At 45.0% G+C, this 16,776-nt stretch overlaps 1 protein-coding gene across 2 annotated transcripts in view; it reads left to right on the forward strand.

Annotated features, from left to right (window-relative positions):
* The window catches only part of LOC108160799 (mucin-19), a 33,712-nt gene extending 17,968 nt beyond the window's left edge, over positions 1–15,744 (forward strand). Inside the window, exons 2-5 of one of the 2 annotated variants that reach the window (XR_001775443.2) lie at positions 8,939–8,996; positions 9,055–9,556; positions 9,719–11,109; positions 11,211–15,744. Coding sequence is in view for 1 of the 2 variants with exons in the window: in XM_033394723.1 (XP_033250614.1) it covers positions 8,993–8,996; positions 9,055–9,556; positions 9,719–11,039 (1,827 nt within the window). In the remaining variant the exon portion in view is untranslated. Of the gene's footprint in view, positions 1–8,938; positions 8,997–9,054; positions 9,557–9,718 lie in introns of both variants that reach the window. The other variant, XM_033394723.1, reaches the window with a different exon arrangement.
* Positions 15,745–16,776: the final 1,032 nt, after the last annotated feature.

Here is a 16,776-nt window from a genome sequence, read left to right on the forward strand (position 1 = left end):
AAAGAGAGGGAAGGGCTAGCAAGAAGGAGGGAGATAGATATAGAGACAGCGGGCATTATGAATGATAAATCATGCATGCTCCTCGGATTATTATTTTCCAATGATTTCATGAATATTTAATGCCCATATAACGATTCATGTTTTCTGCATCAAATAACATAGCCGTTTTATTGGCCTACAGTGCCATTAATTACTTTTACACAAAATCTTGAAAGGTTAATACGTTAAGAAATTTAAAAACCCAATCAAGCATCACTTGCAAAAAAGCGGTCTCATCTGTTTACGAAGATTGTAGACACGAAGTCTGTCTGTCGAAACGATGCCTCGAAATAAATTGGTTGGACAATCGAAGCTCCTTAACATATACATATAATTTGTACCCCCGGGAATGTTACGAGAGGGAGGCTCAAACATTCCTGGAAGTACTGGCTACTGGAATAGTATTCCTTTTATGAAATCTAATCTGAAATTGCCAATCAAAAATCTCTCACTAGAGACCTTTAGAGTAGATCTAGTTTTGTAAGCTAAAAATCTATACGCAAATATACATACGAGTATTTATTGTTAAGAAAATATGTTCTGCAAATATTATTTATTTGGTATTTTTATAATATGAACAATTTATCCGTTGTAAGAAATCGCATGCATTTCTGATCTTAAACATACATTTCATGAGCATCATTTAACGTTAACGCGTGAATGGCAAAATGGCCAATCAGTCAAAGTGGTACGGTTGTCCCAAGACATTAGCGTTTTCCTTCCTCAAATCCAATGCCATCGACTTGTGCCGACTTTCCCACTTGGCTCACCGTTAAAGAGTAAACGAGGGGGAACGTTGTGAGTTGCTGCGGACACCGCAACTCTACATTTATACCCAATACTTAGTCAGTATGGCTCTCCTCCGGCAGACGCCGCTAATATTAAACGACACGACAAAGAGTGCGTGCGAGAGAGACAGAAAATCAGTCTGAGCGTGACGTCGGGCGCTGCGTAGCCAGTGCAAATTGATTTGTTCCTTTTGGCTATAAAAATGATCCGATCTGATCCAGATTCAGCAAACAGATAGATATGGTCGTTATCTATGATTCTGCGTTTTTAGTTTTCTCGAATCTGCAATATTGTGGATGCAACAGATTTTCGTCTTTTGTGGGGGCGGAAGGGGGTGGGACGAAATTTTAACACAAAACGGTCAAGGTCCGATATCACAGGAGTGTGGACACCAAATTTGGTTGCTCAAGCTTTTATGGGTTCTGAGATCCTTGAACTCATATTTTGCAATTGGCAAAAACCGACCATGAAACCTGTGTGTTAGAGAGAGACAGAGCGAGAAAGAGTGAAATTGTTTTCTTGATTCTGGCTATAATAATTATACGATCTGGTTCAGATTTTGCAATCTAGAAGATATGGTCATCCTCTACGATTCTGCGTTTTCTGTTTTCTCGTATCTATAAATTTGTGGATGCCACAGATTTTCGCCCTTTGTGGGGGCGGGGCAAAGTTTTGAAATATACTTGTAGCAGTGACATATCACAGAAGTCCGGATATAAAACGTCGTTGCTCTAGCTTTTATACTCTTTGAGCACTAGGCGATGATAGGGATGAACAGACGGACAGACAGACGGACAGACAGGGCTCAATCGACTCGGCTATTGATGCTGATCAAGAATATATATACTTTGTGGGGTCGGAAACGATTCCTTCTGGACGTTACACACATCCATTTTCACCACAAATCTAATATACCCCAATACTCATTTTGAGTATCGGGTATAAAAATTTGAAAGCAATACAATCCCAGAACCGTTCCCAGCTGTTGCTGAGTGCCTGGGAAAAAGTAGCGCAGTCTTCGCGTATGCCCCGGCATTGCAGCTCATGCAGTGGCAGTGGCAGTGTTAGTGGCAAGGCCAGCGGCAGTGTCAGTGGCAACCGCAACTTGATGAAACTTTTAGTCGCCCCCATAATTTCCGGTTAATTTTTGAAACATTTTTACACGTTGCACTGGGCTGCTGTGCCCCTGTGAGGCTAGCACTGTTTGTGGCAGGATGTTGTTTATGATTCAGTTATCTAAGCTAATTAGTTTTGCACATTTTGCTGATATTAGAGTTTGCCAGGGGTTCAGAGGTGGGCCGTCCGTCGCGTCGGTAGTAATAATCGTAAAAGCGACCGAGCGAGAGAAGCAGAGAGAGAAAGAGAGGGATAGTCGTGCGATTGCGGTTGCGGCTTATACTCGTACATATGCATGCCAGTATGTACGTAAACTCCTCTCTATAGCACATACATATTTTTGGGGCGCGTGTAGGTGGCCTTGCGGCATATCTAAACCAAATTCAATTCAATTGGAAATTCCATTAAATTAGAGCCGCACGCATCTCGAAAACTTTTATGGCAAATCCCTCGGTCAAGGCCCGGCTCGGACTTGAGAATCCCCTCTGGAATCCCCCGCATTTTTCCCTGGTTTCTGACTGCAAGAAACTGGCTGTTGGCTGTTGGCCGTTGCTGCGGCGGCTGCATTGTGTTTGGCGCAGGCACAAGACAAAAGATGGTTTCCCTGGAAACACTCCTAGAAACATTTCCTAGTTCATATCCAAAAGTCCATGTCCATGTGTGAGTCCAAGTCCAGGCGCAGCAGTTCCAATCCCAGGATCGAGAGGAATTTCTGCCTTTGTTTGGAGCCTCATAATCAGCTTATGTGCATAGCTTCTTCCATTCCCAGTTCCCAGCTCCAGGCCTTCTTTGCTGCATTTTAATTACCTTTCAACATTTAATTAACAAACAGAGAGGCATAACCAGAAGGACAGACAGATAGGCAGACAGAGGGAAGGACAGATTTCTAATATTCTTTTCTGGGAAATTAAAGTTGTATTTTTTCCATAATCTATGGTGTTCAATGAGCAACATACGAATTTAATTGAATTCATTCTGATTCAATTGGAAGCAAAGAAAAAGCAAAAGCAACAGCATAGGCAGATCAGGGAAAGAGAACGAGACCCAGAACCAGAAACAGGCCCAGGAATAAGGACGGACGGAGGTCGGGGGGCACATGGGGTTTAGCACCAGAACAGGACTTGTTCATCGCCAACGCTTCGCTCAATAGACAACAAATTTGTATGGGTCCTCTGACCAAGCTTTCATCACCCTCTCCCATCGCCCAGTCCCAGCTCCAATTGCAGTACATAAATGGGAGATAGCTGGATGCACACACACACACGTGGCACGGGATTTGGTGGGACAGTGGGGGCAGATGGCAGTGGACGTAGCAATTTTACAGTTGTTGGGAGCAGCCAGCGTTTTTTTTCTTGCCCGATTTTATAGAGCTATGCAGATTTTCCAGGATTTCCACTTGGTCCGCTTGGATTGGATTCCATTAGGACCAACGATGCACGCCCATTCCCCACTCCCCACTCCCCACTCCCCACTTATAGCTACCACTCCCACTCCCACTCCCACTCCCAGCAGAGTATTTCAGCTTCGTTGGGACTCGTTACATCTTGGACCTGGCACTGCCCCTTGTCATGATGGTGTTGCCCCTGCTGCCACTCCCACTGCTTCTGCTGATTCTGCTGCTGTTGCAAATGCATTTATGTTTTAATTCGCTCAACGGCAGCCCCAGGCGTGCGGGGTTTTGTATACACGGGGGGCACGGAACACGCGGCACAGTGGCCTGGGTGGCAGGGTGTAGGGTGGTACCGTCATGTGCTGCAATTCAGTTAAGTTTTGATTGCTATTTTCGCTTCGCTTCCTGAAGGCCTCCCCACAGCCCCCAGCAGTAGCTTCTCCTCCTTATGCTGCTGCTGCTGCTGCTGCTGGTGTTGGTGCCTCTGTGGCTGCTGCCCCACAATGTTGCCAGCGGCTGCAAATGTGTGACATTTCCGTTTCCGGTTGCCTCGTTGATGTATTATGCAGTACGCACGCCCGACTATAGCTGTATCTGCTCTCAATGACAACTTTTTAGTTATAAATTGCCTTTTCTTTGTATTCGAACGAATGTAAAACTGCAAACTGAAAAAATCTTACAACAAAAAGGGGGCTGTGGTTCTGGGTGTGGGTGCTGGTGGGGGTGGGTGTTTTTAACAGTGATATCATTGTCGGTACTGCAGCGGAACTAGAAAAAAGAAACAGCTCCAGGAGGATAACATCTCACACAGACTATGAGACCGAGAGATGGAGAGAGAGAAGAGCAAAGATGAGAGCTGGGACCGGAATCGCAGGAAACACAGCACAATCGTAGTCGGGGGTCCCGCCCTTGAAGGAGTTCAGCTCGCTTCCCCCCGGGGACAGTCGGCTGCGGGAGGGGGGAGGCAGTGTACAGGCCGCTCATGGACTATTAAATGCCACAGCCGTAACCATGACCATGGCCAAAGTCCAAGTGCATGTAATGGCCGCATTTCAAATGCACGTCATAAACAAGCTGGTTTCCATCGCAGGTCTCCATCCGAACGAACGAGGAGGGCTGCGAACAAACGGGCGGTCGTGGGAGGCGCACCGTGTGCAACAAGTTTCGAGGATATTTTAGAAATTCATAACTTTTCCGCACACACAAAGGAAGTGGCGGAGGAAAAGACGTTTGAATTTGCACTGAATGTTGCTTGGAGATATATGTACACTTGATATATGTACATACACTCACAGGATCATGTCTTACTCCGGTCAGAGGCCCACCTTGCCATGCCTTTAGAATATTTAACTTTATTCAATGTAAACTATACTTTACGTAACCTTTTTTTCCATCCTCTGCCAATCGGCATGACCTTCTCTTATCCACCAAGCGAATTAAATATATAATATTCGTATGAGTCTGCTGCTGCTACTCTAGCCGGAACTCCTCCAAGTTTCTGTCCATGTCATCTTTTGCCCGTGACTTTGACTTTGACCTTGCCTTTGCCTGGTCCTGTTGCTGCTCCTGCTCTTGTGGTCTGATCAACTGGTTCTCCCGCTGCTTTTGTTTCATTTTTCTGAATAGTTCCACCTGGAGCGCTTTGATCTCCTGGCATCGGCCTGTGTTGCAGGCACTTGTGTTGCCAAGATGCAGCTGCTGCTTACTCCAAAACTGGATGCCAAAGTCAGCTATGAAAGCAACAATCATGCCGCCATTTCTCTTTGTGCCACGTACAGAAGTGCACATCTGTCGGGCTTAAATGCGCTTTCGCCTGCTTCTAGATATCAACGAGGGGAACGTTGTGAGTTGCTGCTGCGACCGCAACTCTACATTTATACCCGATACATAGTCAGTATGGCTACATTGAGCGAAAATGTGTGCGTGCGGGAAAGACAGAAAACGTGTCTGAACATGTCGTCGGGCACTGCGTAGCCACTGAAAATTGATTTGTTACTTTCGGCTATAATAATGATGCGATCTGATCCAAATTCGACAATCTGGTAGATATGGTTATTCTTTATGATTGTGCGTTTTTAGTTTTGTCGTATCTGCAATATTATGGATGCCACAAATGTTCGTTTTTTGTGGAGGCGGAAAAGGGTGGAGCGAAATTTTCAAATGCACTTGTGCAGGTTCGATATTACAGAAGTGTGGATACCAAATTTGGTTGCTCTAGCTCTTATAGTCTCTGAGATTTAGGCGCTCACTTTTTGCAATAGGCACAGCCGACAATGATACGTGTGTGTTAGAGAGAGACAGAGCGAGAGAGAACGAAATTGTTTTCATCATTCTGGCTATAATAATTATACGATCTGGTTCAAATTCCGCAGTCTACAAGATAGAGTCATTCGCCACGATAGTTAGGATGGGAAAGCGAGAGAGTTCTCGAAATATCGAAGTAAATCCTGTCAATGGCAATCATTAGCAAAAGCTGTTATGTCTCTAGTCAGGATGTCGCACGAGAAAAGCGAAAAAGTTTGTCTGAACGAGCAACTTTTAAATATGGAGCATATTCAAATCGAAATATGAATTTGGACATTGATGGTGGATGGATGAATACTGAATGCTGAATGTGCGGTTAGCCCTTGACATTTTCTTTATCAAAAAACTGCTTCAATTAGCTTTGCTTTTTGCATTCGTACCAAGAAGAGAAAGCCAAATTTGTGGTTGGCAGCTAAAGGACAGCTTAATCTTTTGGTGGGAAACCGGTTTAATGGAGCCCAAATGGGTTTGTTCTGCGCGGAAATGGCACCGGGGCTACGCAGAAAAAGGCAAAGGCAAAGCTGCTTTGCGCCTTATTTGTTGTTCGGTGAAAATTACACATCCGATTTTCGTTTTTTTAGATTTTTTTGGATCAGGCGTGACATTCTGATGTTGATGTTGCTCCTTGTGAAAGAGGACACTTTAAGGCGCACCTTCCATCCAATTCCCGATTTGAGCTCCTGTTCTGTTCCTGTTCTTGTTCATCCATTTCGCTCTCTGGCCAAAGTGCTTTGTAAACTTTTTGTGAAAGTCCATTAAACAAAGCTTAACTGAAATTGAGCTAGTCCTTGATGAAAGGATATGAACAGAGACAGGGACAGGGAATGCACAGTGAGACACAGAGTCAATCTGTCAATCGACTGTCTGCTCCACTTCATTCCCACTCTCATTTAAGGATGCGGATGCACGTCTGTCTGTACGGCCAGACTGAGTCAATCAATCACACACAAAATTGGGGGAGGTGGACAGGAGGGGTGGGCTGGAAAAAGAACATACTCAAATCATCTAACCAAATACACACATCGCAAAAAGAGAGGGAGAGGAAAGGTTTTCAAGCGGTTTTGGCACCAATTGAAAAGTCATTTGATTTTTCCTAAATATGTTCAAGAGAGAAATGTTGCATGCTGTTCATGTTGTTCAGTTCAACCACATGTTGGTTTGGTGATGTCCCCCGTGCTTCAAGCAAGTCTTAATCCAATACGATTTTCCATCAACATCCATGTGAGGAAAAGAGTACTTTTCAATGCACATTTCTTTGACATTTTCCATATAACTGGCTGTATTTGCAGTGCCACAATATGGTTTGGGTGGTCGGGGAAAAAGCTTGCCCTAATCAAGCAAGAGAGAGCGGAGGAGAAAGGAAAGGGTACATCTCGTTTTACTATTTTTCAATATCTCTCCATTAGAGCGGCACACGTTTGCTGCCATAATTTCGTCAAAGTTCCAAACTCGATTTGATTGGTCAAAAATAGAGGATTCGATTGGTTCCGATTCGTTTCGGCTTCAATTGCTCTCACGTAAAGTCGGACAGAGACAGAATTGAGACAGAAATGGCAGCTGAAACTGAAATTTTTGGCAAACGTTTCTGGTTAACGGGACTATCGGTCCGCCCATATCCCCATATCAGGCTCGTTTGCCGTCTGTCAGACCACGGCAGCTCTTTCAATTTTTCTAGGAAAAGAGTTCTGAAAGTTCTGAGCAAGGGAAAGCAGGCCACCCACTCGTTTCGGGTTTCCTCAGAAAAGGAGCCTACATTTTTAATAAAGCAGCGTCGAGAAATCCAAGTAAGGCGGCTCCGTGTGCAAAGCAGGACGCGATAGGACGCGACAGGTCCTCTCAAAGGTGAACAGCAGTGGTTGCAGTGGACAAAATGCAGCAATTAACTGACCAAAATACTTTAAAGCCCTGTTCGACTGTCATTCAAAACCACAAACTGTTAAAATAGTTATAACAGTTACAATATGCAGTCGCGTATTGCTAAAAAATGTATGTGGCTTTCAAATTGAATAGCTTGAGTCTTAAAATTTTTCTTGGGGACAGGAAGCAGCGGCCAGGGCGACCGCAGATCAGAGACCAGAAGATAACGATGCGAGGGCATGGACCGCATCTAACCATCCGCCGTGGCTGTCCTGTCAGTGGCATAGAAAGGCTAATTAACTCCAACACAAAGCCACAACTTTGGTGTTGATTGCCAATTTACAAGCTTAATGAACTTGCGACTTGCGGCTCGGGACTTTGGGACAACAACTTGCCTCGTCAACGGACACGGACCGGCCTCAGATGCAGCCGAGTGGCGATTGCCGGGGGACGGAGCGATGCAAGTCCTGTTGATGTCACAGGCTGCCTAATCAGATCAAATGGGGCTTCCGTTCAGACTCCGAAACTTCTGCTTTCTTCGCTCCTTATGCAATAAGCACTTGTTAAATGCCATAACATTGCCACTTCGCGACTGAACGGTGGGACTCCGCCCTTAACCCTTAACGTTCGTTTCTAGGCAATAAAATAGGCGGCATGACATTTCAGACCCGCATCTTGATCTAGTTCAGTGGTTCTCTTCATCTAGCTTAAGCCGGCCAGTGATGCCACAGTGATCCGAAGACAAGACATCGTAGACAAGATTCAAACTACGTGTAGGTAGCCACCGTCATCGTTAGTAGACCTCTGATATGCCGCAGGATTCCGTTCAAAGGAAAAGTTCCGCTGCTGTACTGCGGTGGTGGTTGACGTTGCACACCGCCGTTGTGGTTTCATCTGGTCGCCCCTCCTCTCCACAACAAACCACCCAGCAGCAAAGTACAACCTCTTGTGGCAGCTGAGTTATGGTGAAATTTCATTTCAACTTTTGCATAATTGTTTGCTCATTATGGTTGTGCTGTCCCCAGCAGCTGGCAGGCAGACAGACGATGGGGGAAGTCATCCTTAACGAAGCAAAAAGTCCCTGGACAGTGACTTTAATTACTTTGATGCATGGTTTTGCTGCCATTTCCATTTCGTAGGCCAAAACAATAAGTAGCAGGAGGAGAGGCGCCAGCGGTGTTCCACCTACATATGTATCTCCCACGCACACACACCCACACACGCGTAAGACCTCTTCTTATTTCTCACTGCGTGGTTAACGCTCCATACCGCGGACGGTGCGTCGGAGCATCGAAATAGAAAGCCCAACTTTGTCTAAAGCAGGATATCTGGTCTACGCAGACGAAAATGTTAGTCAAATTTGTGGTCTTCGACGAGAATTCGAATCCAATCCAATCCAATCATCCTATGCTTAATCCTATGACCATTTTTTCTCAATTGCAGGTAGGACATCAGAAGACGTTTTTCCACTGGCTGTCAATTTAGAAATTGTATAAAATGGGTAAGTGATCCTTTAATCAACAAAATACGCTCTACGATCTGCTATCGGCTATCCTTAGATGCGCTGCGCTTACGTGGTTCGCAATTCAATCGTTATGGAGGCAGCTCAGGGTCAGGCGGCAACAACCCGAACCAGCCTCCGCCACCGCAGGTGCACAGCAAGCCGGAGCCTTTGATTGTAGTGGAGGAGTCCAACTTGCCGGAGGAACTGGAGGACAGCTCAGAGACAACCTTTTCGAATCGCGCCAGTCTGGACATTGACTCGCCCGTGAACCCCTATTTGCTCTCCCCTTGGCGGGACCCGCGCGAGGCCCGTAAGCACTCGCTGCCCTCACAGCAGGTGACCGATGGAATCACCGCCAGTCAGGTGAGGCGTCTGTCCGAGCGCGGCGGCGAGGGATCCGGTCCATCGCCCAAGGAGGCCGCCTTCCTCGCCACCCTCTCACAAGCGCCGGCCCCATCTGGACGTCGCCACTCAGTGGTCACCATCTCCAAGGTGCCCACCACCCTCTTTGGACGTTCGCGCCGTGAATCGGTAGCCGCCTATCCGAGCAGCAATGGGTAAGTCTCTCAGCTATAACACGTGCTTCCAGTAATCTAGTGTTGTGGGGATTTCGATTCCGATTCCGATTATGAATGAATGAGGGTTTTCACGATTTTCGTGTTAGGCTTCCCAATCATTTGAGTTTTAACGCTGCCACATTTCGTTTCGTTTCTTTGCAGCAGCAGCCGTGTGCTCAACTCACGGCGGGAGAGCAACACGGGCCCTCCCTCTACAGACCCCATCGGCAGCATCCATAACTTGCAGCTGGACATTATGGACGACATATATTTGCAGTCACGAAAGGCCCGTTTAAAGCTATGGACCTCCAGCAATGAGAAGGTCTGTGAGGTACAGACCGTTGACGAGGCCGGGACCGCGGCCCCGGGTAGGCGCTACACCAACCGCCGCTTTTCGGAGTGCCCCCAGCCGCAGCCGGCCAGCAGCTTTCGCCGGGCCTCTGAATATCCGCATCCACCGCCGCAGCCGCATCCGCAGGCACAAACACACGGACATGGGCACGCGCCTTCATCGCAGAAGAGCATCTCGCCCCAGCCGCCGTTGTCGGCCAGGGCCTCGACACGCCGCAAGAAGTCGGGCAGTGGCGTAGGCCTGCTTGGAAGCCGCACGGACATCGCTGGGATCTTCAGCTCTTTGACCAGCTCTGCCATGGACATGCACCGCTCAGAGCCGGAGGGGAGCTCCAGTGCCAGTGCCAGCTCTTCAGCGGCCACCGCTGGAAGCAGCCCGTTTCTCAGCCAGACGTTCCAAAACGCCGCCCGGGGTCGCGCTACTAGTGCCACGCCTACGCCCACGGCCCACACTGGGGGGCAGGCGGCCGCAGCAAGCAGCAGCTCACTGCTAGATCCAAATGCAGGCCGCTCCACACGATCCAACAGCTTCGACGTCTCGATCCTGAACAACGCCAAGCAGTTGGTGAGCGAGGCGCAGGACAACAGCTCTGCCGCCATATCCGGGTGGTTCGGCAAGCCGGCAAGTCGTCCCCAGCCGATGGCCCGCAAGAAAAGTGTGCGCAGCAAGAGCACGGCCATGGCCCTCTCAAAGGACATGTTGGAGCGACTGCAGAAGAAGGACCCGCTCGGCGGAGACTCCGGAAAACCGAAGCTCAAGCCGCGCAGCAAGCAGAAGAGCTGGGCCGACACCACCAAGGCGAACATCGTGGACGCGACCATGCTGGGCACGGCGATCGAGGGTTTCCTACGCAAGAGCTCCAATGCCGGGATGGCCGGAGCCGGAGGTTCTAGCGGACCGTCCACATCGGCGGCGGTCCGCGGGGCTGTTCCCAAGGAGTCAAACAGCGCCACCGGCAGTCCGGCCGGAGCCCGTCGCAGCCGGGGGTCCGCGGGCAGTGGCGCCCAGTCGCAGGCCGGGCGGGCAATGCGCTCCACTCTCAACTGGTTCAGCAAGGGCGAGGAGGATGACTCGAAGGACACGTGCGATGCGTCGCTGTGTTCGACACTCAAGGACCTATTCGTGAAATAGGTCGGGGGACGCAGAGGCAAGTAAAGCTCTGGGACTGACCCACCAACAGATCCTGGCCCTTCAGCAAAGGGTGAGTGTGGAGCCATTTGGTGGGGCATGGCACTCACCTCTCTCTGTCTTTCCCTCTTTCCGTGTTTTCCTCTTTCCTTCTGCTCTATTTTTCTCTTGAAGCGAGCTACTTGTATCTCTGAGATCCGGAAATATTCGTATCATTTGTTAACCATTGGAAGAAGCCGACAGGTAAAGCGAACTTCAACACCAGACACCAGTTAGGCAGCGAACAAAAAGAGTACCCGCAAATTTCATTGTCACCGTCACCGTCAATCTAAATGTTTTGGCAGAGAGCCGTACTACTATTTTGAACATCATTTACAGCAAATGGAACACTCTTTCGATGAGTAAATAATAATTGAAACACTATATTGAACAGTTTATTAGATGCAATACTAGTTGGAACAGTTTATAATCAAGATTAACATTTACGGCAGCTGAAGCAGCCATATTGGCACTGCAGAGTTCTAATAACAGATCTCTTCAGAAAAATATTTATGTTCATACTAGTTACTAGTATAAGTGCATAAGTATATCACTCACATACCAACCAACACGAGCCATTGAGACAGTGACGACCCGACCCAATCATTCATCGTAATAGACAAACAGTCACAATAGCATAGTTGTATAAGCTGACAGTCAAACATATTTACAGATCACTTACAGTAACTGAACGAGAACCTAGATATGTGAGACAAACGAATGCCTAACAGTAAGTGCAGCAAGTGGAACAGTAATAATGAGTATTGGAACAATAACCGTGCCTCTAACACTAATTACAACTGATACAAACTCAGTCACACGAACATTGACACTAACACTAAGCAAAGTAGCAAATAATGCCAAAACGGTAAAAGTATAACTAACTGAAAAGCATAGTACAAGTAATAGTAAATGAAGCAATAGTAACACTAACACTAAAACTAACAATAACAGTAACACAAGCAGTGCCCACTTAGAATAGCACTCGCACTGGTTGCAACTGAATTACTTACAGTCACACAAATGAGTAACGAGTAAAGAGTAACGAGTAAGAGAAGCGATTCATTGTAATACAAGCAGGGATAATAACGGCAATGACAATGACACACACACAGAAAATAGACACTTAAACACTTAAAGTAACAGTAACTGCATACAGCACAGTACAGTACAGTACCCACCCACACATCAATCCAGTAACACTTCTGCTCAAACCCATTAACATTAGTCCTAGCGGTAACAGAGTATAATGGTGAACAATAAGAGTACAAGTAACTTTAACGGTACAAGTAACTTTAACGATATCGGTATTGGTAGGATTTACGAGAAGCGAGAGTATAGCGATAGCCGGCAATTAGTGATCGATACACAGTTAGGAAATCGGTCACAAGCAGCTAATAAGCAACGCTGCAGGGGAGTTTTGTGAGTACCACGAAAAATCAGGGAGCAGGATGAAGGACTCATAAGCACTACGAAAAGTAGTACTGAAATAAGGAAATAGGGATGGCGATAGCAACAGGGAAGGAGCGCAATCGAATGCGACACACGACAGACCTCATCGGACAACCGACAAGACAAGCATAACTGTAGTACAACCCTCATAAAGATAAAGACAAAAAAGAAGATAATATATTTATTTATTCTCACATATTTGCATACAATTGAAGTTTGAGAAACTAGAATCGGAAACTAGAATGAAAATTTTTTCATGGACTCAAGTCCAGAGCTAGAGGAAGGTAAAGATGAAGAGGAGGTGACAGAGTAACAGAGAATGTCAAAATATTTTTTTACGAAAAGGGAATTTAAGAGGGATCCACCGATTCAAAGGAGGACAGAAGCGGCAGTCGTTGAGACGAAACAGACACCCATATGTACATATTTTCTTATATGCATAAGGAGTCGTCTTTTTTTGTACCGATGCATTGGTATTCGGGAATTATGCCCTTTTCTTTGTAGTAGCCCCATTTGGGGTCCAGGTTGCAACCGAGAAATTTATTGTGCCACACATTTGTTGGTCGTAATCGGCTGTAATCGAGACAAGCATCACACACAATCAAGGGAACCAGAGACAAAACTATAAAAACTCATCTGATTGGCAGGCAATCCAACAGTACCCTCAATAACACAACAATAACACAAATATCTACACATGCCCACACATATTCAGAATATACTCAAGCATATGATATGTATATCCGCAGTGAATAAGGAATAAGTGTCTACAGACTCAAAAGTTTTAGTCAATGTAAACCACACAATAAATGTAATTTGTATGTACAATCTGAGCTTACACAAAGGCAAATAACAACAAATACCCAACTAAATCCAATCGAATCGAAACGAAAATCGAAGTTAAATGTTAATGTTCGGGTTGAATATTTAATGTAAAATTATACAAATTTACTATATCAAAGCAAAGTTAAAGCTAACACCAAATCAGAAGCAGCAGCTAAAAAATATGCAGAATAAGAGGAAGTAGGAGAGGCAAAACATCTTCACCAGAAGAAGTTGGAAAATGAGTTAACGAAGAAACTCAAATTGAAAATTTGCAATTGTACCCATTGCCAAACAGAGTTTGGGGATGGAATGGGAAGGACGGACAGACGAATGAACAAACAAACAATCAGTCAATATTGCAATCAATCAAGTGTGTTTCTATATATGGCATTTGGCCTTGTCAATTTGGTCAATGGCATCCCACAGGATGATAAAGAAATGATAGAGATGAATGTTATATAGAGGTTATCTTCCACATTGCAAGCGCTCGAATCGGGTTGCAACTACGTACATATGAATATACACATACCAATATATACATATACATACATGTTTAAAGATATGCATATACAAAAAATATATTGAACAAAATGTATCTCGATGTGCCCAGAATGTATTTTAGACTTCAATTTCCATGTGTGTGTCTCAATGCGGTAACCCAAAGTTAACTTTCACTTTCAATGTGTGTTGAGAGAACAGTAACAGAATATACATACATATACAGATATATTTACCGATCTATATCTATACAAAGCATGAATATACAGATATCTAAACATATATGTACATACATAGATATGTATATATACATACATATATTTATATATTATACACGGACATATGGAAGTATCTCAAACTATTTACAAGTCAGTGCGATTCTTCTTGGTCGCAGTCCATGTTTTTTGCTCATCTTCCTAACTGTTGTTCGCGTTGCTCTATCCAATCTGCATTATACTTGTGTTACAATAAATGTGTATACTCGTAGAAACAACAAAATTAAAAAAAAAAAAAACCAAAAATAATAAATAAAAAAAAAAAACAAAAAGGAGGATGGCTGAGGTTGTCTTCGGGAAAACTAAAACTAACTCTGCAGATGTGCAGAGCTAATCAAAAAATAACAACTAAAAGAAAACTAAAGAATTGAATGTCAAGCCAAAGCAATACTCCAGTTCTTTTTGTCCTATTTTTGATAGTTGTATATATGTATACTATATATACCATATACTCTATGTTCGATAGCACCATATGGGTGCAATTTTTTTCGATTGATTTAGCATTGAATGTGCATAGATATATATATGAAAACCAGTATATGTGTATCTACAATACTCGTAATCGTATCAAGATAATAATGCATTATACAATATACATTAAGTCCAAGTTCATCAAAATCAGCAGTAATACCACAGGAACGGAACGGAAAGGAACTTAAACGGGAACGGGTTGGAGTGGAACTAAATCCAACTGAATGCAACGGAACGTACTGGCATGCACTGGCATGGACTGGCATGAATGGAACGGACTGGCACAGCTAGAAAACGCATTGAAGTGGAACAGGGCCGTGGTGGAGTCAGCTATGCAATTTTATTACTCCCTCGTCCCTGTTTCCACTTCTCCACCTCCGGTGTTCGGTGATATTGTTGCTGGTGATCTGTTGCTGTTGTTGATGTCGTGCAATTGTAATTACCGTTGTTCAATTGTTAATAATGTTTATCCACAGTACGTTTGTGTGTGAAGCCCAAGACTACACCCAAGAGAGCGGTTACCACCGACTAAAGTACTTTAGTAGTGTTATTTGGAGTCCACAGAATTCCACACAAAATCGAAACGAAAAGGAAAATTCCAAAGATACCTAAATATTTCCACACAAACTTCTGTGTGCGGTTGAGTCAGAGGAAAGATTGTATGGTTTGTCGTAAGAGCATTATTAGTTTTATGAGATACTGAGATACAATGCTATGAGTCGAGTAAGGTAGCAGGATGTTTGACTTAACTAAATTTTATTTTGGCTTGTCGTCTAGGGATAAAAGTGGGCACGCATAATCTAGTGATTATATGCAGGACAGGAGATGTATAGGAATGCATGTACTAAGCATATACATCTATAGACATACTTATATAAAAGTAGCTATGTATATCCACATATATCGAGAGATATGAATATATCTTGTGTAAATACCGGAGGAGAGCCCAGGAATCCCCAATTCCTGGAACACGTCTGTACATAGAATGCAGCGAGAGAGGACAGGAGGATAACAAAGGAGATCGAGAGTCGAGATTAAGTGTAGTCGATTTTTTTGGAAAAGTCAAAATTTCAAAATGCAACCGACTGTACGACTAACAATCATTTGAAGACACATAAGGATGTCAAGCTAAGGAACAATAGAAAAAAAGGCACGAAGAAAATCTTTGAATCGAAGCTAACCTAATCAACCACTAATATTTTATGTACATATTCTGTATATTCTGTAGATAGTGCATGCAGAAGTTATATAACTCCCAGTAACCCCACCCCACGGCCGAAGGCATCTCGCGGCAGCGGATCGAGAAGGACATCAGAAAAAGGAGTGTGAGAAGCAGAAGGTGGAAGTGGTGAACCAGGCGAGAGAGTACTTTACCACACCAACAATACCAAGAATATACACCTATGTATACACTTATATACATACATATGTATTGATATATATTGAAATAAATAGTTTATGTGTACAGATTGAAGCTGGTCTTATTTCTAGCTCTGTCTTCGAGTGCGAGTGCGAGTGCGTTGCCATGACCCGACTCTGGCATGTCTAGTCACTAAATCATGCCAAATGCAGAGAGTTTCACATGCCTGGCGGTCTTTGTAAGCGAGTCATATATGAACCATCCATCAACCCCATTCCCAGCCCAGCCTTGAACATGCAAAGCGATTTAAGCAGTCGCTATCGAGACCCATCCAGCCGGGCCGGGCTTCCTACGAGTGGCAATAACAGAGGCATTAAATGTTAATGCGCTTTATGCAACGCTTGACTGGCCACAACAGACAGACAGCCAGCGACGGCCACATGAACATCCGCATGCACATTCACGTCTACTTCCACTTTCACCTGGCCAGGAGCCGTCGGGCCGGGGGCCGTTGAGGAAGGGCAAAAATCCAGTCTGCATATCAAGCGTGAAATTCTAACGCTTCGATTGGCGCACATTGGGCCAGTCCCATCTCAAGTTTGACGTTGGTCCTAGACCTGAACCTGGGTCCTGTTGCTTGCTAATCAGCTACCAGGCTCTTATTGCCAGGGGTTGATTGGCGACGAGCAAGAAGAGCTCGGCGGAAACTAATCATGCAAGAATTGCAGATGTCAGAGGAAAATGCACTCGTGGGATTTCCAAGAAGGGAACGCCCAAAGAAATTGCTTTACCACAAAGACAACAAATAGCAAAGCAATAA

Source organism: Drosophila miranda, chromosome XL, assembly GCF_003369915.1.
Source record: "Drosophila miranda strain MSH22 chromosome XL, D.miranda_PacBio2.1, whole genome shotgun sequence".
NCBI lineage: Eukaryota > Metazoa > Arthropoda > Insecta > Diptera > Drosophilidae > Drosophila > Drosophila miranda.